Source organism: Talpa occidentalis, unplaced genomic scaffold, assembly GCF_014898055.3.
Source record: "Talpa occidentalis isolate TD23 unplaced genomic scaffold, MPIMG_talOcc4v2.1 talOcc4.9, whole genome shotgun sequence".
In the NCBI taxonomy this organism is placed as follows: Eukaryota; Metazoa; Chordata; class Mammalia; order Eulipotyphla; family Talpidae; genus Talpa; species Talpa occidentalis.
This window is the reverse complement of record NW_023605305.1, coordinates 50,527,481-50,548,369: the sequence shown is the minus strand read 5'-3', so window position 1 is coordinate 50,548,369 and position 20,889 is coordinate 50,527,481. Positions and strand designations below refer to the sequence as shown.

Below are 20,889 nucleotides of genomic sequence, written 5' to 3'. Positions count from 1 at the left end.
TTAAATCGGTATTTATAAGCACATGTAATTCCTAAATATACATCAAACAATAGTGGCATCATAAACTCAAGAGGTCAGACCTTTGAAAATTTACATAGTGATGGGTTATTTAGTTTTCAAAATCTTAAGTTGATAACAACTGGCAATAAGGCTTTTTAAAATTCCTTTAATTCAGAATCCATTGTGTTGATCTTGAAGTCCTATTTGTTCTTCTAAAATGATTGAAGCTGAGATTGCCACCTAGTGGATTTATAGAATTTTACAGATTTTACGGAAATGGTCCACTACTGCCGCAAATCCTTTATTTTTTTCTCTTAAAGATTTTTAAAATTTAGATCTAGGATAACTATCATCAACAATCACAAATGGTTGAAATATACCAATATGCACATCAGTTAGACTATGGTTAACAAAGCTTAATTTTTACTTTCATACCATAGCTAAGAAAACCGATCAGGCACAAATGCATATATATAATCATCTGTGTAGAAAGCAGTATTGTAATATCACTAATTGAGATGTGTATGGTAATTTCCATAAAATAAACATCAAGTGTAAATCGGCTTAAGTACTTTTTTCTTTTTTAAATCTTTCATTTGCTTATGGCTTTTTAAAAAACATTTTTTTTTCTTTCCCAGGACTACACAAACCTATTCTTTCCCATTTTCTCATTCCTTAGCAAAGTCAATTAATTGTGTCCAAAATATGTCATTTAATCTTTGATCTTTGCATTATTTTTAATCATGTATTTTCATTAATGAGTTAATGAGGATCTAAAATAGTGCAGTTGAAATACATGCAAAATCAGGGGTATTTGTGTGTCCTTTTGAAGAAAGTTAAAGTTAAAAGTGCTTATTATTTGAGTTAATTTGTTCACTATTTTATGCCTCTGAGGGTGATGTATTAGCATACACAGCAGATGGTTGACATGGGATAGCTTTGGGAGCACAGTTTTCAGCTTCATTTACTCTCTCAGGAATAAGAGGCATCTCATTTTCTGCCTCAAAACTACTGTCTTTTAACTCTGGTAAGATGGAAAGTGCCTCATGTGCCCCCATTGTCACTGCACCTTCTTCATGGGCATTATTATCTTTATCTGGTTGCATATTTTGAACATCTCTTAAATCTTGCACATAATTAATTTGAAGATCTATTTCATCACCAGGCAGTCTATTTTTGGTTTCTTGGAAACTTGGAGTCCTCAAATCCTTAGCTACAATAGTTGCATCAACAGAACTTGAATCGTAGAATGTACCTTTTTCACTTTTTCCATTTTCCCAAGATTTCTGTGTTTCTTTAGTGATGTCTTTTAAAGTCATCTCTGTGGTCTGAATTAACATACTAGAATCTGCCTTGCTTTTATCAGCCATTTTTCCTTCTTCTTTTCCCACTATTTTTATCTTTAGTGCTTCAGTGCTGTCATCTCTGGGCAATGCATTTGTGCTGTCAATTCCTTTTTCACTACTGTTGGTTAGATGCCAAGTGGCTTGGGTACAAAAAGTACTGATATCCTTGGAAAGCTCCATTCTATTTTGATATGGAGTAGGATTTGGCTTCATGTGCATTAGGTTGTCCTTGGATTGTAACTGGGGAGTGAGAGAGGAATCATAAATTTCTGTTTCAGGAAGGTTTTTTCCTGCATCACTTCCCTTATCCACAATGCAAGCTTCCACAATTTGGTGTGATATTTTCTGTGTCGCCATTAATATTTTTTCTTTGTTTCCAAGTTGGTCATGTCTTGAGTCTTTCTCTACATTTTGTAAAGTTTGATTTTGATCTGAAGTGTATTCCTTGTAGGTGTCAGTCTTGTGGACACCTAGAATTTGTATTTGATTCCCCAGAGACAGAGAACACTGGTCTAGTGCACTGGTCTTGGATTTGTCTGGCTCAGTGGGCTCCATTGCTCCTTGATCGGTAGCCCCCTTAGAATGGTGGCATGGCAAAACCTCACTTCTTGCATTTTTCCAAGAACTTGGTAAGTAACTAGGAACTTGTAACAAGAGGTCAGTTGCCCCTCCAATTTGCTCAATGGAGAGTTGAGAGTGTGACTCAGCAATGATGGGTACAGGCTCTGGTAATGTTGGGGGGTTTCCATCTGGAATGTGACCTGTACGGTAACCGTTACCTTTCACAGAGCTCTGGCTGACCACAGACAAGTTGTTAGCACTCAGCAAAGGGGCCTTTTTAGTGTTTTTTTTGAAATGTCCAGTCTGTTTGGGGTCACGTTCGAGAGTCAGCCTCTTTGAAGTGGGTTGAACATATTTGCTACTCCCTGGATGTTGGGGAAAATCTGTTGAGGACTCAAGGTTTATTCTGGCTTCTTTCTCAGAAGTTGTAGGTAATGAATTAGGAAATAATAATACTTGTTTGTGTTTCTTTGAAAGTTCTGGCAAGGATTTTTCTGGATGGACTCTGGATCTTTTCAAAGGATGCAAATTTAATTTTATGTTTAATTTTTTTCCTTTAATTTTCCCTTTGAGGTCAGATTGGTTGGCTCTCTTCTTTTTCAGAATATGTGGATAACCAAACCATTTTCCTCCTTTGTGTCTCTCCTGAGGATTGTTACATTTTCTGAGATCCAAATTGGTCAGGTGTTTACTTTGATTTTTTTGCTGCTTCCAATGGGTTGATGTTTTGGGTGACATCACCAACCTATTTTTTTCTACTAAATCAGGATCATGGATGCTAACCCTCTTTAAGGTATATGTTCTCTTGATTTTTGTTGGTAAACTCGATAACTCCATGTTGTCCTTCCTCATAAGGAATTTTTCTATTGCGCTGTTAATTTGGATTTGCTCATTCTCAGGCTTTGAATGTTCTCTATGATTTGGCTTCTTTTCTCTCACATAATCTGGAAATTGATCACAGGGCACATATTTACAGATAAGAGAATTGTTTGGCTGAAAACACCTGGGCCTGCTCTGTTTTAATAGTCCACAAGGATCATCATATTTTGATCTGTGTTTTTGTAGGATCCTTTCTACACAGTGTTCCTTGAGCTCACAAGGCTTGGATGATGAGCTTATACTAAAATGTCTCTGCCTGTGAGGTTGTAAGCCATTGTCTTCTTTTTCTATTGGAGGCTGCCATGATTCATTTGTTAAATGCTTTTCAAGACTTTCTCTTGCCAAGGCTGAAGCGGATGTTGCATATCTTCTACTAAATGTGTCACTGCTGATATCTGCTGAACAATAAATGTAGGAATTTAGCACTGAGCAGAGTTTTATTAGCCCAACCAAACAGATGCTTAGAAACCTTATAAAAGGTGCAAAAGTGACTCCACTGATTGTGGAAATTGCTGAATATTTTCTAATTTTTAAACAAACCCACAAAGGATATTTGGCAGGTTGATGTGTCTGCAATGATATTCTTTATGGCTACATTTTAATATTTTGTGATATTGACTTAAAAGTGGTAGAATTAGAAATAAAAATGTTTATAGTTTTATATCCTTAAATTGTTATCAGCATAAATTTCAATGTAAATAATATCTAAGTCTTTTTCAAATTCCTGTAGTAAGTTTTTTGCATTCCTTTTCCACTTGGCACTAAACATTAGGAAAAATATGATACAATATAGAGTAATGCTTGGATTTCAGGCAGAGAATAACCTCAGCAACAGAGAAAAAATGGTGTATCAAAGCAAGGTCAGATCTGTTTTATTTTCTATCATTCAATACACTTTTCATTAAATATTTGTTAAATGGATAAGTTTATTGGAATATGGCCTGGTATATGTTTCAGCAATCTGTCTGATATATGTTAAATAATATTAATAGAAATATTTACCAATAATTGAGCATATGCTCAGGCATTGTGCTAAATATTCTTCATTATCTCATTTAATACAAGAGACATGATCCACTGGACAAGTTTTCATTATTCTGTTACTTTTATAAATGAATAAATAAGTTTAAGGAGACTGAATGCTTTTCTACAGTCACATATCAACTAAACGATGTGGACAAAACTTAACCCGAGTCTGTCTGATACTAAATCTTATTCTTAGCTGCAATGCATATTATTTAAAATTATATCTTATCACTGCATTTTCTCTTATTTTGTGAAATTTTTGTTATCCAGAGGAAGTATTTTTGTTTAATGAGAGATAGAAATCAGGGAACTAAGCCCCAGAGTAACATTTCATTCTAATCTAAGATCTGTTATCAACTTTCCAGGTGACCTTGGGGAAACTACTTAGTCTCTTAGATATCAGAAGATTAGTCTAGATGGAAACTTCACATGGGCTCCCTTTCTTCTGGGGAAAGAATTTGTAGCCTTTCTGAAATACCCAAAGAGTTCTGTAACTCAAAGACAAATGTTAAGAACTATTGAACTAGGTGATCTCTGAAATCCCCTCTACCTCTAAAATTCTATAATTCTGTGTTTCCAAGCTAGTGGGCATAATCAGAGTGATAGTGCCTCTTTCTGACTTTTATCCTAGAGCAACTGCAGTCTTGGTTGTTTTCTCCTCAAACACCTATAGTCTCCAGCTCCAATATAAAACCTTGTATATAGAAGAATTTCAGGTTTTAAAAGTAATTGTACTGATTTGACATTTAGTGATTTTTGTGTGAAAGATGGACCTGGCTTTTAAATGGTTAAGAGGCCACATTCTCTGTAGCATAGGAATTCCCCACAGAGAAGTCAAGGCATTGGATGAAGCTAAATGAAATCTTTAAGGTATGATTCTATCAAAAGTCTAACTGCTTATTTCTTTATAAAATAAAATCAATCTGATCTGATTTCTATAGCAGATGTTTCTTTCCTTGGCCACCGTCTTTTGAGTCAAAACATCAGTCCACGGAAACTAGTAAGAAATAGAGTCTGGGGAATGCAAAGGAATAAACTCATATCCTGCCTTATGCCACACATGAAATAACATATAATTTCATTCTTATCCAAATCCGTCCTTAAGGCCAGATCCCCATGGTAAGAATTTCTTGGTGCTGCACCTCTGTCATTCAAATCCTGAGAGAAGCCTTTGCTTGTTGTAAACCAATTCAAATAAGTGACAGGTACCTCTTTTCAGAGCAGCTGTCAAAGTTTTCACTGCTGAGTCTGAAAACATCACCTTACTATTCAAGAAGAAAAAGGAAGACATTTAATTCATTGCCTTCACCTAAACATTGACATTGCCCAGGTACAGTGGGTGGATGTCACGGCCAGATTCACTTGGCTCCCAACTTAGGACAATGAATTAAGTCCTGACTTTCCCTGGACTGGGAAGTTATCATCCCTGACAGCTCAGCAAGTAAAGTATGTGTCTTGACATCATTCTTGAAATGAATCACTAGCATTAGAAGACCCATTCTTCTAACATGTCATGCTGTGGGAAGGTTGCTTACTGCAGAATTGGCATTAGAGCTCAAAGGATGCTGGAATGGAAGTCAATACTCAGCCTCCCATAAATCTTAACAGCACTATTGCTATTTAAAAGAATTCTTCTTTTTTTTTATTTTATATATTTTTTACAACATTTTTCATTTTTGCACAATGTATGCATTTTCATCTAGGTTATAGTCTCCATACAACTCCCATACCCCTTATTTTGACCCTAATCCCTCCTCTCCTCCCCCGAATTGTGTCTCTAGTTTATAGTTACTTGTTGATTTAAAAGAATTCTTAAAAAAAAAAAAACAAACACAACATTGTTAGGTGTTGGGTCACAAAATTCACTTCCCAACAGGCCTAAGACATACGCCTGAGGATGGGCAATCTCCATCTACATCAATATGTGTCAACACACCACACATACACACAGGCTGTGTATTTATAGAAGAATAGATTTTTATGGCATTCCTCTATAGAGGAAGTTAAAGGAGTTTACCTCTTTCAGAGGATTTCAACAAAGTAAGAGTTTCTAAAATAGGAACAACTCACCTATTGTTGTTACATGCTGAGGCAGAGTTTGAGGTTGGCCTCCCCCAGGCTCATGATTCCTTATCTTTTCAACAGTTTCTGGACAAAATCTTGTAAATAAGCCAGCTTCATTAAAAGCTACTTTATTCTCAGGAGGCTCTGAACATCCGGACTGCAACAATTTGCCACCAAGGCAGAAGAAAGGGCTGTCTGTCTCATCGTCTTTCCCTTTCAGTTTTCTAAATGATCTGTCAAGGGCTGTGGACTCAGAGGCTGGTGCTGCTTGATGGGTATTTTCCTGTGAAAGTGGCATTTCCTTTCTGGACCCCACAATGGACATGACCTTTATCTCGTTTTCCTGAGTTAAGTGGCAGTTACAGTATCCCTGAGTGTGGTAATTTCTTGCTTCATGAGCACACAGGGATTCATCGAAGGTTCTGCAACAAAGGTTTTCTGATGTGTGTTCATTTGCTTTGCCTTGTTGGAGTTTCTTGTTAAATACAACTAGACCTAGGCAAGTGAGACCAACCGCTCCTGTGACAAATAGAGAGACCATTAAAAGATAGCATCATAGGAAGAAACGTATAAATCACTAAATATGAAATCCATAAATATAAAGTTTGTTGATGGCTTAAAAGGCATCAAAATGGGTGGGAAGCCCATCAGTCTGTGGAAAAATATCAGTCCAGCCTGATTTTATCAATACTGTTGTCTTCCAGTTTGAATCTTTCTCTGTATCTACAAAAAGCTATAAGAAACAATATTATCTGGAATCTCTTTGGTAGAAAAAATGGTCTGAAAATGGACTGAAATTCATTCAAGCTAAAATAACTCCTGAATTAAATATAAACAATAGCAAACCATTTTAATTCCATATTTTCCATTTTTTAGTCTCATAGTCAATAAAAACAGACCACAATTAGCATATACTTTGGAATTCCCTATAACATCCTTTCCAAAAAGAAAAATTGATTCTATGTGCTATTACCACATTTTCATCATCCCTAAAGATTCACCCCTTACTTGAGAATATGTCATTGATTTCCTATTAACATAAAAGGCCGAAATTCTTGGCATTCAAGACAGTGCAATCTGGCCATAACCTCCCTTCCTAGTCTTGTTTTTCATTACTTTCCACATTCAAACACTATGCTTCAAACTCTTTAATTAGTCTCAAAGTGTAACTTCTAAACTCTCATGTATGCTCTCAGTATGCCTAGAATACTTTGCTCTATCTCTACATATTTGAATTTTATTTATACATTAGAATATAAGTCAATACCTCCAAGTTTCTCAACATCTTTACTGTTTTTGCCATGTTTCAAAGATCATTCCTTTCAGTGAACTCCCACAATAAAATGACTGACATCTAATCTCAGACCGCCTGGTACTGTCATTTCATGTTCTATGTTGGTGGGGTTTATCCTCTTCATAACATTGTAAAAGGCAGTATTTCTCAAACTCAAATGCAGAGTCTAAACTCCTAACCTCACTATTTCCTACCTCAACAAAGAGCTCCTTCTCAATCACAATGATTTCTTTTTTGTATTAGTACTACTAACAGTATGAAATTATTGTGTTTACTTATCCATTTGCTTGTTCATTGTCTGTCTTCTCCTGCTAGAATGAAGTACTAAGAGGAAATGGACCTTTTCTGTGTTGTTTGACATTGTATTTCCTGCGCCCACAACTCTGGCATGCAGGAGGCACTCCAGAAATGTTTACTGAATATTCTTAAATTAATAGAAGGAAGTATGTTTATGAATTCTTATAATAAAATGCTCTGAGTGGTCATGTCTTACAAAATCCCCACAATGCTGTCTATTAGGAAGCCATGGCTTCAGCATAGATTGTTAGGATCTCTGTGTTCTGAGTCCTGTTCGGCTTCTAACTTGCTGTATGAATTAGGGCAAGTCAGTTCCCATAGAGAATTCAGTTCCCTGACTCTGGAAATGAGGACAATGAATGAAAAATAAGCAGTGTTCTAGGCTCGTTGGCTGACTACACTATGCCTGGTTTTCTCAGTTGCAGACAAACTATATTGGGAACATGATAGTTTTTTAACTTGAAATAAAAGGGAAGATGTTATAGTTATTTTATTTTTCTACTAAAAATAAAGATTAACAAATCCTCCAAACTTTATATAAATTACCAGATCTCAAGGTCTTATAAACTTCATTTAAATTTATTTACCACAATACATTGTTGAAGAAACTATAACATATTGAAATAATTTAGTCTCTATCAGATACAACATTTTTAAAGTAGTATCTAAAGTAGGACCTATTGCCAGGTCCTAGAGTTTGTTCTGTTCCAAACAAAGGTTTTGGTTTTAAAGTGTTAAAAACATGAAAATTTAGAAACACTCCCTGTTTCTTAAGCAGATTAAGAAAACTCATGATTCAAGTGTTGTTTTTTTTTTTTTTTGATACATCTTAGGCAAGCTTCCTAAGCTTTCTTTATTTTTCCTCCTCTGCCAAATTGAATAATTAATACCAATCATAGGGTAAGTAAAATAATATATATAACATGTCCAATACAGTGAGGTCCAGTGACCTCACTAGTCCTCAATATAATTGGTCAATACAATTGTCATTGTATTTATCATTATGATTGCTTACTGCTGTTGCTTAGGTTTTATATTGCACTGTGAGGCCCTACAAACAAAGATGCTAGGGCAAAAAAATAAAAATAAAAAATCATCAAGAGAACTGAAGTACTGGAAACATGTTAGAGCTTCCTGAAAGCTTTCCCTTTTACCTCTAGGTCACAGGATAGGAAGCATCAAGGTGTCAGGCTTTTATGCCAAATAGCCACTTATAGGGCTGATCCAGTTACTTAACCAAATTATAAAAGAAAGACCTAAATTTTCTTCAACACGTGCACCAGCCATTGAAATAAGAATAGGCATATTCTAATTATGGGATTATGTTTCTCCTCTAATTGTGTGTAAATGGCAAGGAACCACTCACTCTCTGTTGATGCCTGAGCTCTAACTGTATCGCATTACCAGTCAGGTATGGTCACTTTCCATTAGTGCAGAGAGCAAAAGCAGCAAATGAAGCTTATAGGCAGACTGAACGTGCTATTAAGAAGATGGTTGAATTTTCATTGCCATGGGCATTGTTGCTATTTTTAAAAAGTGATAAACAGTCTTTCCGAGTTGGAAAAACAAAATTTTTAAAAAACAAAATTAATATGCTGTCACTGAAGTAATGGAAACGTGTTAGGGCTTCATGAAATTTTCCCCTTTTTATCCTCTTGACATCAAATAACCACTTATTAGTTTTAAAGTCACTGAATATGATTATTTATATTACTTCGAATTGTGATGATTTATCTATAGCTAGAAAAAAGGGGGTTCAGATGCCAAATTATAGCTTTAAGTCTTTTTCCCACTATGTATAGGTACACATAATAGACCACACTTTTACTTCAGAAGGAATAAAGGAATCTTTTAAAAACCGTACTTTAAACAATTACTCAGATGTATTACCATAATTTCACACACTGTTACCTAACATGTATGTAATCACATTTTACAATTTGTCAAAATTTATCCATTCATATAAGCTTCTTATCATTTTGACAAAACCTTTGGAATCCTCCAGAATGCATATCTATATCTACATTAATGCAGAGCTGTTAACTTAGAAAAATCTTTTCTGAAAATAGATATAAAAGATACCTTGAAAATTACCCTGTGGGAACATTTTCAAAATGATGACCTACAAAACACTAATTCAATAAAATATTCTGTGAAAAAAAGGAATTATGGTCAAATAAGTTTGAGAAATGCTTTACATTGTATCTTCCTCTTAAAAGATTCATAATACTTAGAAAATGAAAAGCAATGAGAAATGCTGCAGGAAAGATGCCTAGTTAACTTTGTTTCATCCAGCATTACTCAATTCAGTTTGAACCCCCAAACATATTGTTTAGATGTGCAGCTCTGTGTGTGTATTACTGGAATATCTATTAAAGAACCCCTAGGACTAGTATTTTAAGAAGCACATGCAGCCAAAAACTCCTTGTCGCCCAATTGTTTTTGTCTTTTATGGTAAATTCTCTTAGCACATCATTATACAGTTTTTAAAACAATTTTTCTTTCTGAGAGGATTTGAATTCATTTCCAAATGAGTTTGATTACTACTGGCAGTAGTTCTATTTTCTATAACTAATTCTTCTCCATGTATCCTGATTAAAAGCATAACTGTTAGGAATTAAAAATCTGATGCTCAATTAATTTACTGGAAACATGCTAAGGAATAATTATTTATAGAGCATATTCAAAATACATCAATTTAGTCCAAGATGCTATTTGCAAACCTCTGGTCTCCCAACTTTGGGGAGCTCCATCACTTCTCTCCACCACACAAAGGCGTACTTCCTATCACCATGGTTACCCACAAGCAGAGAGGATTTCACCTTGTGCTGCCAGCATGGAGGGGGGAGGAGACACACATTGAGGTATATAACTCCAAAAATCTCATACATATTTGGACTTTAATAACACCAAGCATCACTTTATATCATTCATTCATTGAGAGGCAATATGACAGCTGACACATAGCTTAATTTTTTTAAATACCATAGAAAATATAAAGAATTGAATGTTATCTTCTCCTTAGTCAATCTGTGACCTTATGGGCCAAGTGCAGAAGAATTAGACAAACTGAATTCTTTGAATCCTAAACCCCCAAACAGGAGAAAAGCATGGAGGTTAAATAACTTTCCCAAATTCACACAGCAAGGGAGATGAGAGCCAGGATTCAAACCTGAGTGCTCCAACTGCAGAGCTCACATTTAGTCACTGCACTGCACTGTACCGCTACGAAGTAGGATGCTTGTGGTTGTCATCATAGAATCTTCTTGTGCACTTGGTAAAGCTCATTGATTCTTACTATACCATGGAGAGACACACAGATGTGTCCTGAGGAAAGGGATGGTGTGGCATCAATTTTTTAATCCCTATCTCCTAGCAACTTAGTGAATGCAACCATCAGCAAATGGATGATTGATGAAATATAGATACTATTCATGCATGACAGACAATAAAACTAGCCAGTTGGGCCTCCCTGGTGGTGCAAGGGGTTAAGCACAGCACTATGAAACTATCCCCAGCCTCTGCAGCAGGAGTTTAATCCCTGGCCGGCCAAGGAAGCTATCCACATGGCACAGCATACCTCTCCTTGTCTCGCCAGCTGCCATCCTCAGAAGTGTATTTCTGTCAATCTGCCTGTTCTGTTCCCCACTCTGTCTCTGGTGAATCCTCTCACCCCCTGGTCCCCAGTCCTTGTATGCATAAATAATAAATCTTTAAAAAACAAACAAAAAACTAGCCAGTTAAATTACTCAGGACCAAAGTGCTAGTTATACCAGGACTACTGCCTTTAAATACTTTGGTCCTTCTGGTCCAATACCCCTTCCTCTGTTAGTTCCTTTGCAGCAGGGAATTTTTGCAATCTGTGCCAAACCATGCAATCTATAACATCCTCCCATATCTACTGGCAAGCTCTCCTTCCACAAACCCTAACAAATGTCCCCGATGGCTTAAGAAAGGCATCATTTATTGTTCTTCAAGAACATGGACAAGAGACAGGAGAAGAGGAGGGTACATATCTCCCTGGCATACCTGCAAAGCCAAGGACAGTCAGCAGGGCCACATCCTGCCCTGGGAGGAGGGCACTTCTGTCCTTGAGACCCAGAGTGAGATTGGGAGCCTTGGAATCACAGTTGCTCTCAGAAAGTCTGAGCACACTCTTTGCAGTGGCTATAGCTGTGGTAGATGGCTGACAATTTAGGTCCTTGGCATTCCTGAGCGTGTGAGCAGAAGACTTAATGTAGTTTCTTAAAAACCGGGCAAGTGGGTGGAGATCACAAGTGCAGCTCCACTGGTTCTTATCTAAGCTCAGAAGGCTTAACTGCTTCAGTGGTGTAAAAACATCTGGCATGTGGACCAACCTGTTTCTGGAAAGATCCACTTCTTGCAGTTGAGGCAAGGGCCGGAAGGCATCTTTCCCAATGTAGGAAATAAAATTGTTAGATAAATCCAGATGCCTGAGACTGTGCAGATGAGTGCCCCCAAAAGAACTGTCTGTCAGATTCGTGATCTGATTGCCATCCAGCTGGAGCCGGGTCAGGCCCCTGGTGTTTCGGAACCAGGACCCTCGCAGGGTGTGGAGAGCATTATTGCTAAGCACCAGCACCTGCAGGTTGCGAAGCTTGCTGAAGGTGTGGTCGGTAAGGGAGGAGCTGGATATTTGGTTGTGCTCCAGCAACAATGTCCGCAGCTTGGAAAGGCCGTAGAGGGCATCTTCCTGAACATCCTCAATGTTGTTTCTGCCCAAGGAGAGCAGGGCAAGATTAAACAGGAGGGAAAGATTTCTGCTCTCTACAGAGGAGAGGTACCCATCAGTGATGATTAAAACTCTCGTGGTCACAGGGGCTGCTGTGGGGGAGAAAAGCACAGACTAGAAGAAAGATACACCTGAGTAAGAGGGGGAGTACCGTGGGAAGCAGAGATAATCAATACCCTCTGAGCAATCTTATCACCGGGGTAAGAACAATAAACACAATGAAAATGACTCTCTGATTCCTCAATTTAAACGGAAGCTGGTTCTTTATCACAATGATGGATTTTTATATTCTTTGTTACTATGACATGTTTATTTGAGAAACAAAAACCCATCTGTTCCTCTAGATGTCAAAGTTAATTCATTGTCTGGGATTATTGTCATTGATGTGTTTTGTTTTGATTCGGCATTTTCAAGGTGGTTTTTCAGGCTTCCTCTCTGTGAGACTGTACAGACCTGATCCAGCCTTACTGGCCCAGGACAGATTCACCCAAGAGCTGATCCTTGTCTGAGGTTCCTAAAATGTTTTTCACTAGTAATGTATATTTATGCTGTATAGTCAGTCATCTTTTCTCTCAAACATAAAGATGTGGGTTGGGTGTTGGGGGGCAGGGGGAGAGTGTGAGAGGAAGCTTTGGTTTCTGTTTTTTAGCTCCAGGCTAAAAGTTGGCAACTTGGTTAGGATCTATAGTCTCTCCAGACAACCCAAGGATCTGTCAGTGGGGTTCTCATTATAGTCTGGCCATCTTGGCCTCCTGTCTAATATCTGTTCCCTCCAATGAAGTCCATCATGTGATGACAGGTGGTATTCAGGGCCTCCAGCTGTTAAATCCCTTCACCATAATCACCTCGGAGCTATCACTGCTCTGTCATTAGAAATCAAAGCATTTTAACTCAATAAAGATGTATTATAATCAGGAGTTATTGTAACACATCTTTATCATGCTAAAATTGTTTTGACTGCAAATGACAGTGTCAGGAGGATGGAAGAGTCCATTGTCCCTGGGAGGTCTGCAGGTGATATTAGAACAATCAACCATGGGGGAAGCAAATCACAATTCCTTTATGAAATTCAGACTACATCACTAAAACAAAGAGATTTAAAAGTGTAAAAGACAAAGGATTTTCAGCGTGCCTTCTATTGGAAGAATCGCTCCCATCTTTGCCGCACAAGCAAGCTTCAATCATGTTTGTTTTTTGAAAGTATTTATTACTGGTTATTTGAATTCTATTAATTCTGGCCATTTTGGCATTTTGTTCCCCTCATCATTGCTCGTGAGGTGGGGACAGGGAGTTTGTTTTTACACACCCCCAGACCTCTAGGGATTTGCCGATCTGAGGAAACAGGCCATTTTTTTCTGCCAATCGCTTCTTATCTAGAACTAGACAAAAGCGCCACTCCCAAGTCATCCATTTGCGTCTCTGTGTTTGTGAAATCTAACCTCACAAATGTGGCACTCTGTAAATGAGAAAGGAGACAGAGAGACGCAGCCATACAAACAATATTTGTTTCGTGCAGATGTCAGCTATCACTGATCAGGAAAAAAAAATGCAGTGAAGTCAGGAAATCCATTTGAGAAGGTGGGAGTTTAAATGAGTTAAGTGATTGGAAGCAGGGTACATACCAGGTAGTCTTGAAATTGTCTCTCTCTTGTCAGAGATGACAATAATGTCTATCTCCTAATTCTCAGTTATAGGATTTAAGAAATGATTATTCCCTACTCCATCTTAACTCAGACTTATTTTTGAAATTTTTCCATTGGCAGAGCTTCTAGCTTGTTTATCTCTTTTTAGATATCAGGATGTAAATCACATTCTCGTCAAATTTGTTAATAAGGTGTCTTATTAAATTGTTGACTTAAGCAAGCAATATGTAATGAATACAGGCAGTGTATCTTGTTAGCATTTCTACAGCTCATTTACTACCAATAAAAAAAAAACTAGACTTTCAAAATTAGATGCACTTTGATAATAATCTGTTTTGCTTGTACATCACTTAATCTTACTAATGCTGAACAATTGCAGTTCAGGTTTCTGATTATTGATACATCTTCCAGCCAGTGGTATGTTTCAAATCTGCACTAGATGTGGGGGGAAAAATGTAATTAAAGTCATCTATTTTTTCTTTTATAAAAAATAAAATAAAATAAATAACATGCAACTGCATTAAATGGAAGTATTCTTTTGTAATAACAAAATATCCCTGTTGCCTCTGAAGGTTTTAAAATAGTTTTGGTTGAGACCACCAAGAACAGTAATTTTTAGTCACTGTGAAAGGTTCTTCTTTAAAAGTTTACCTCTTGCAGGCTAAGCCCAGAGAATGTTCATACATTGAAAGGCAAGGCAATGAATTTTCCAGGCACACTGAGCCTTGCTTGTTAGAGTAGTTGGTTTTATTACCTACTATATAGGTTAGCTGGTGACAGAGTGTTACATCTTCAGTGCACACCACACATGATGCAGGGCAGGCTGCCACCAGCTGCAGCGTGAAGGCAGAGAGGATGAGCCATCCACCTGGTAGGAAAGAAAAGGGCAGTGCATGTCATAATGTTGGCACTTTTCACCCGTGTTTTTAGTGTAGCCAGCTCAATCTGGTGATTTCTGCTTTTTAAAAGCAAAAACAAAACATTTTTAATGAAGTACCATTGTTTTACATCCTTGTTGATTTTGACAATACAGGATTTCTTCCCTCAAGTGTGGTTACCATAACTCTCCCACCATCAAAGTAACTTGGGTTCTCCCAAGATGCCAGATAAATTGCTAGCATTCTTAATTTGCAAAGAATTTATACTGAACTGTTGAAGCATTTGACTATAAATCCACAGAACTCACATTTTAGGGCATACCCATTAGTATAAATTATTTTAAAATTAAGTTATTTTATAAAATACTTTACAGTTTGTAGAGCATTAGTACATACATTAATTCTCTTAATTCTACAAAGCAATTTGAGGCTGAGAGAGCTGAAGCCCAGAATGGTTAACAAACCATCCAAAATCACATCACTATTAGCTATTTAACCTCAAGTCTTTTAATTCTCAGTCCAGTATTCTTTCTAGTATTCAGAAGTTAATCTTAGGCACTGAACATTGCATTATTACAACTGATTTATTCCTTACGGATTTAGATGGCTTGCTTATAGAGGGAATTCGAAGGAGCTTGATGATCACAAGTTCTACCGAGCTTTGAATTCAGCTCTGTTGTTTATTGACTATTCTTCAGTAAATTATTTAATTTTCCTTATTTTCTGTCTTTTTAGGTTTAATGTAGAAGTAATGTTACAAAGCATTATGAGAATTAAATAGAATGCTGTATGTTTTCAATAATTGTTCAATTTAACCATGATTTTGAGGTCTTTTCAACTGTCCAATGAAATATTAACATCATTTAGATTTAATGTTCATAAAAGTCCAACCATTCACAGTGTATTCCCTGATTTTTAAAGACTTAAAGAATAAAATAAGTTGGAAAACAAAATAAAACATTTATTAATTCTATCATTTGTTCAGCAAGTACTTATTGGACTACTTTCTATGCTAACACTGTTCACCCCACTGGGGATAGGAAAGTGTACAAGAAGACTAAATCTCTGCCTTGGTTTGGATATTCTATGAAAAGACACAAACTATAAACAAATAAATATGAAAATATGTAATACATTACTTGGTGAAAAGTGCTCTGTAATAAATAAAACAAGAACAGAACTAGATAGCTTTAGCTTGGGGGCTCCAAATGTGGTAGACAAGGAAAATATTTCTGATAAAGATTTGAAAAAGATCAGGAGGCAGACCTCTCCTATCCTGCCCGCTGCTCCCCTCAGCAGTGTAATTCAATAGATATGCCTTTTCTGCTACCCACTCTGTCTTTGGTGAATCCTCTCACCCTTTCTGCACCTCTGGCCTGCACCCCAGATCGTGTATGCATCAATAAAATAATTCTTTTTTTAAAAATAAAAGAAAAAAATATCTGGAAAAAGTAAAAGCACCAGTCACTCCAGATAGAAAGAACGGCCAAGGTCAAGTCCTCACAGAGAAAATGTGGTCAGTTCATGATAGAAAGTCAGAGGATATCTGAGGCAGGTGTGCTTGCTTTGTCAATAATTGTAAGGGATTTGTTTTTTACCCATATAAGATGAGAAAGAAGTGGAGGCTTTAGTGAGTGGCATTAATTGAGCTGAAGTGCATTTTAAGTGATTATTTTGGACACTGTTGGGAACATACTTTCAATATTCAAAGAACAGAAGCAACAAAAGTAGTTGGAAGACAATTATAACAATACAAGCAAGAGATGATGGTGGTTTAGACAGAATGAAAGGTAGTCAGATTCTGGATAATTGGTTATAGTCATTAAAGTGTGTTCACAGAAAAGGTTATGACAAAGAGAAATCAAAGATTGTCTATGGCCTGGTGCCTCTGGAAATAAAAGGATGGAGTTGTCATTTACTGAAACAAGGACTATTATAAATGCAGGCAATTACAAATGTGAGTTTAGAGTTCAGGAGAGTACTGGGTTAGAGACAGACATTTGGGAGTTGTTTTTTAAAGACATTAAATCTTGAACAAATTAACTCTAAATAGAGAAGAAAAGACTGAATCCTGGTGCATTCCAATATTGAAAGATACGAAGTGGGACCAAAAGAGAAGTCTCAGAAATAGTGAGAGAGCGAAAGACAAATGAGAAAGTGACCTTGAATTCCCTGAAGAATGTTTCAGGAACAAAAAAAAATGATTATTTGTATGTAATGCTTTGCCAAGAGAGATGAGTATTGAGACTTAACCACTGAGATTAGCAATGAGTAGGCATCCTTATAGCCTTTGTATCCCTGACAAGAGCACTTTTAAAAAAGTTTAGAAGAAAGTCTGAGAGCGGTGGAGGACAAATGGAAGAATTGGAGATTACATATTTAGACAACTCCTTAGAGCAATTTGCTATAAAAGTAAACAGAAATGGAATAGTAGCTTGAGGAAGAAATGAAATTAGAAGTTTTATTTTGTTGCTATTTATTTGTATTTAAGCTGAGAAAATTTATAGATAATTTGTATATTTGGGGGATTAAACAATAGAAAAGGAACACTGAAGACACAAAGAAGGAAGAATTAATGTTAGAGCAATGTCCTTGAGTAGGTTAGCAGGGGTAAGAGCTCACACATAGTAGAAGAAGTGACTTCAGATAGAATCAGGTAAACTCATAGATATGTAAATGAAGGCAGGGTATGTGGGTTTGGATGTGGGTAGGTGGTACATAGAGTAGTGGTGATACCGGAATTGCAAATTTTCAGGTGTAGTCTCCCACCCAGGAATGGATCCCAGGCTGCAGGGGCAGCACTGAGCCCCAGCCATTAGACCACCATGGTTGGTGTCTCACGAAGTCTCAGCAGGAACTTCACAGATGCTCAGGAAGGCAAGCGAGAAGAGGCAGATTTGTTTAGAGAAAGAAAAAGTTTATTGAGGAGAAAAGGAATAGAAATAAAGTGGGACTCCCAGGCCGGTTGAATTAGGCCAGGGAGGGGCAAGGAAGCCAAAGGTGTTGTGCCTCAGGGAATATGCACCGTCTTTCACTAATTATTCTAAAGTGCCACCAGTCTCTTTGTGATTGATTATTTCTCAGTGGTCTCACTCACTGCCTAAATGTCTCTGTGCCCAGAACTAAGCTTCTGTGTCCCAGCCCTTTTTTCTTCATTGTCCTCGTTCTGGAATGTCCTGTTAACCTTAGTTCTGGGGTGTTTAATTAGTTCCCTTTAGAATTTTTGTTGTCCTTGTCTGTGGAGCCTTCCTTAACTCTCCTGAAGTCCCCACCTGCAATGTCCTTAGAGTTACCTGATTATCCTAACTTGCCCTATGACTTAGTGGGAGCTAGAAGTTCGAAGAAAGAGGAAAAATTACAAAATAGCCATCTGAGTATCAGTGAATGAGCTAGAAATATATGAGACGCTTTAGGTAATAATTGTAGCCTACTTGAGGGTAGCAGGTCATGCTTTTGAAGTGAGACAAGGTAGGATAGATTTTTTTTTTTCTAATCGTGTACAAAATGCATGATAGGGCAACGGAGTTGAGTTTGCATGGAAATGATGGAGAAGAGTTGAAAATTTAAGATGGTGGCATCTCAAGACCAGAAACTGGAGGTAGGGGTAGAAATGATGAACACAGTTATTAAACCAGCTATAGAAATGTAAAATCCTTAGGCACTAACTGCTGTATAAAGTATCAGACTGCTATAGAAAGTATCAGTAGGCACATACCAGAGGTGGGGAATTGGAGATGGAGGACCATTGTAGAGAATCACCAGTCCTTACAAATCAAACTTCACACCCTAGAAATAATTAATTTAGCAATGCATAACAATTCCACAAAAGATTGATCCCCCTCCCAAATAGAACAGTATGTCAGTACAATTTCAGCACTGGCAAGACTCAGCTTTCCTGCCTGCCTGTGACTGTGCAAGTTTCTTTCAGAAACCAACCCCTTTCAAAACTGGCACTCATCCCAAAACTGCCTGCTGTGTCTATGCAGGCATCTCTTAACAAACCTGCCCCTTCTAAACACAAGCTCTTTCTGCCTGCTTGTTTCTGTACAAGCATCATCATCTCCTTTTTTTTTTTTTCTTTTTTAATAATAAGCCTGCCCTTTTGGGTGTAACCAAAAGTCTCTGCTTTGTGGAGAAACTTGTCATGTGCCAATGAAAGGGGAGCTCTGATGAAACTTCTCACAGGTAACCCAAGGACCCCATTCTCTAAACCCAACACCTCACCAAAATGCCATCAGAAGGGAGTGACTATAATTGCCAATTACATCTAATCTAAGTAAGGAGTGAGAAAATGAGGTGAATGGATGACAGTGAAAACATAAACAAAATGAACAAAAATGATGATGATGATAGACAGGAAAATAGATAGGTAGATAAAATATCAGCAGAAACATGATTTTTAAGACTGAGCGGTGTAAACATGAGATTTATTGTACCATTCTCTTCTACTTTAGGGTACATTTGAAAATGTTCATAATAAAAAGTTGGGTTTTTTAAGTGACAAGGTGGTTTGAATGGTCAAAGTTTATTGGAGGCCTCAGGGTTCCAGGAGAAGTGAGCTAGATAGAAAGAAAGGAGATAAGCCCAAATGATCTGACAGGAATGAGAGAATGGAGAGTGGAGTATGGAGCCGAGAACGAAGAATCTAATAACAGGGTCTTGAGTACAATAGGGAGCCAAGTGACTAAGGTAGAACACAAGATCATTGCAAAAGAAAAGACTATGGAACCCACAGTTCAGGTCGTGTGATGATTGTCTGCTCAGAAAATTATCAGCCCTATGAGTAATGTCAGAGAATATTACTGAGCTAAAACCTTCAAAAAATGAGGGAGAGTGACCCAGTAGAATAGCATGATAAGCTGCTGGTTTTTGAGGCAGAAACCATGTGAAAGTGGCAAAGACAATAAGAAAGACACAGATACTCACTCCACCCCCGCCCCCACCGACCTGAAGGTATAAGGAATATGTGAGAGAAAACCACTTCCACAAGAGAAGGCTCAGGGGGAAGCAGGGTCCTCAGGGGAGGGCGAGATATTAAGGGAGAAATTGTTCTACTAAGAATCTAAATTAGTTGGTTACTGCACCTGAATGTTAAATTGGGCTCTCCACCTCCTGGCAGTGAAAGTTTCATAAAAAGAGAAATGATAGGTTATGTAGTCCTTAGAACTGACAAAAGGAGGCATATAATTTCTTGGTCTTCCAAGTAGACCAACATTTTCTAAAATTCCAGGAACTTCTCCCAGTGAGTCAAATCATTTTTACATCCCTAGCAACTAGAATAAAGCTTGGAATATAATCAGAATACAAGGAATGTTTGTTTAACAAAACTCATGTGACATAGAGTTTCATAATGGACAATATTGTTAATGGCAATTTTTGAAGATGAAAAGCTTATCTTAACCCCTAAAATAGGGCATAGTCATAAGGTTTGTATTGATCTTAGTTTTGAATTTAAGCCAGTGTTTTCAAAAGTAAAGCTAATTATAAAATTAGTTTTAGCAGTTCTTTTTGTGCAGATATATTGTGCAGTATATTATAAGGCACTGAGATAGTTAATAGTTTTTAGCATTCACTTTTATTCTTTCCTTTTGAAGAAGAAATCCTGCCATTTAAAACATGCAAAGCTAATTAAAGCTTTTCCACTATTTCATTATCTGAATGTAGTTGCAAATTCTGACTTAAAACTCTTATCAGAGGGAGACTCAACATCCCTCCCCAAACAGCAAATGAACATTCAATTAACACTTCAATACAAGTGTATTTTAAATAAAAATATACTTTATTGTTAATCTCATTCTTTACAAATGCAAATACCTAATTTTAAAATCCAAAGAGAATTGCCTTTCTTTTATTCTATGGGGAAAAATGTCTTTTCTTTATTTACAGGGAAGACCTGAATTTTCTGAAGTTGTTACCAAGCTAGAAGAGTGTCTATGCAACATTGAGGTAAGCACTTTAGACTGTGAAATAGGTCCATTAAAAAGTCAGGAATATCCAAGAGTTTTGGGAATGTAAGTAAAATAGTTATGGGGGTGAGGAATATGAGTGTCCATAATTCCAGCTATACCCTGTTGTTAAGTTTTTAGGGTGAAGCAAAATTGGCTGCAGCTAGGGTCAAAGGTAGAGTGAATTTGGGTCTTTCCAATTA

The 20,889-nt window shown here is 37.1% G+C and overlaps 2 protein-coding genes across 2 annotated transcripts in view; one reads left to right on the top strand and one right to left on the bottom strand.

Moving 5' to 3' along the window:
• The window catches only part of TNNI3K (TNNI3 interacting kinase), a 263,002-nt gene that overhangs the window by 183,529 nt on the left and 58,584 nt on the right, over positions 1-20,889 (top strand). The window contains exon 22 of the mRNA XM_037498573.1: positions 20,628-20,687. Coding sequence (XP_037354470.1) covers positions 20,628-20,687 — 60 coding nt within the window. The remainder of the gene's footprint in view (positions 1-20,627; positions 20,688-20,889) is intronic.
• LRRC53 (leucine rich repeat containing 53) lies at positions 554-14,984 on the bottom strand. The gene is made up of 4 exons (XM_054691068.1): positions 14,922-14,984; positions 11,497-12,334; positions 5,883-6,395; positions 554-3,181 (listed from the first exon to the last, which is right to left on the bottom strand). Exons 1-4 carry the CDS (start codon positions 14,982-14,984, stop codon positions 882-884), a joined length of 3,714 nt encoding a protein of 1,237 aa, XP_054547043.1. The 3' UTR covers positions 554-881.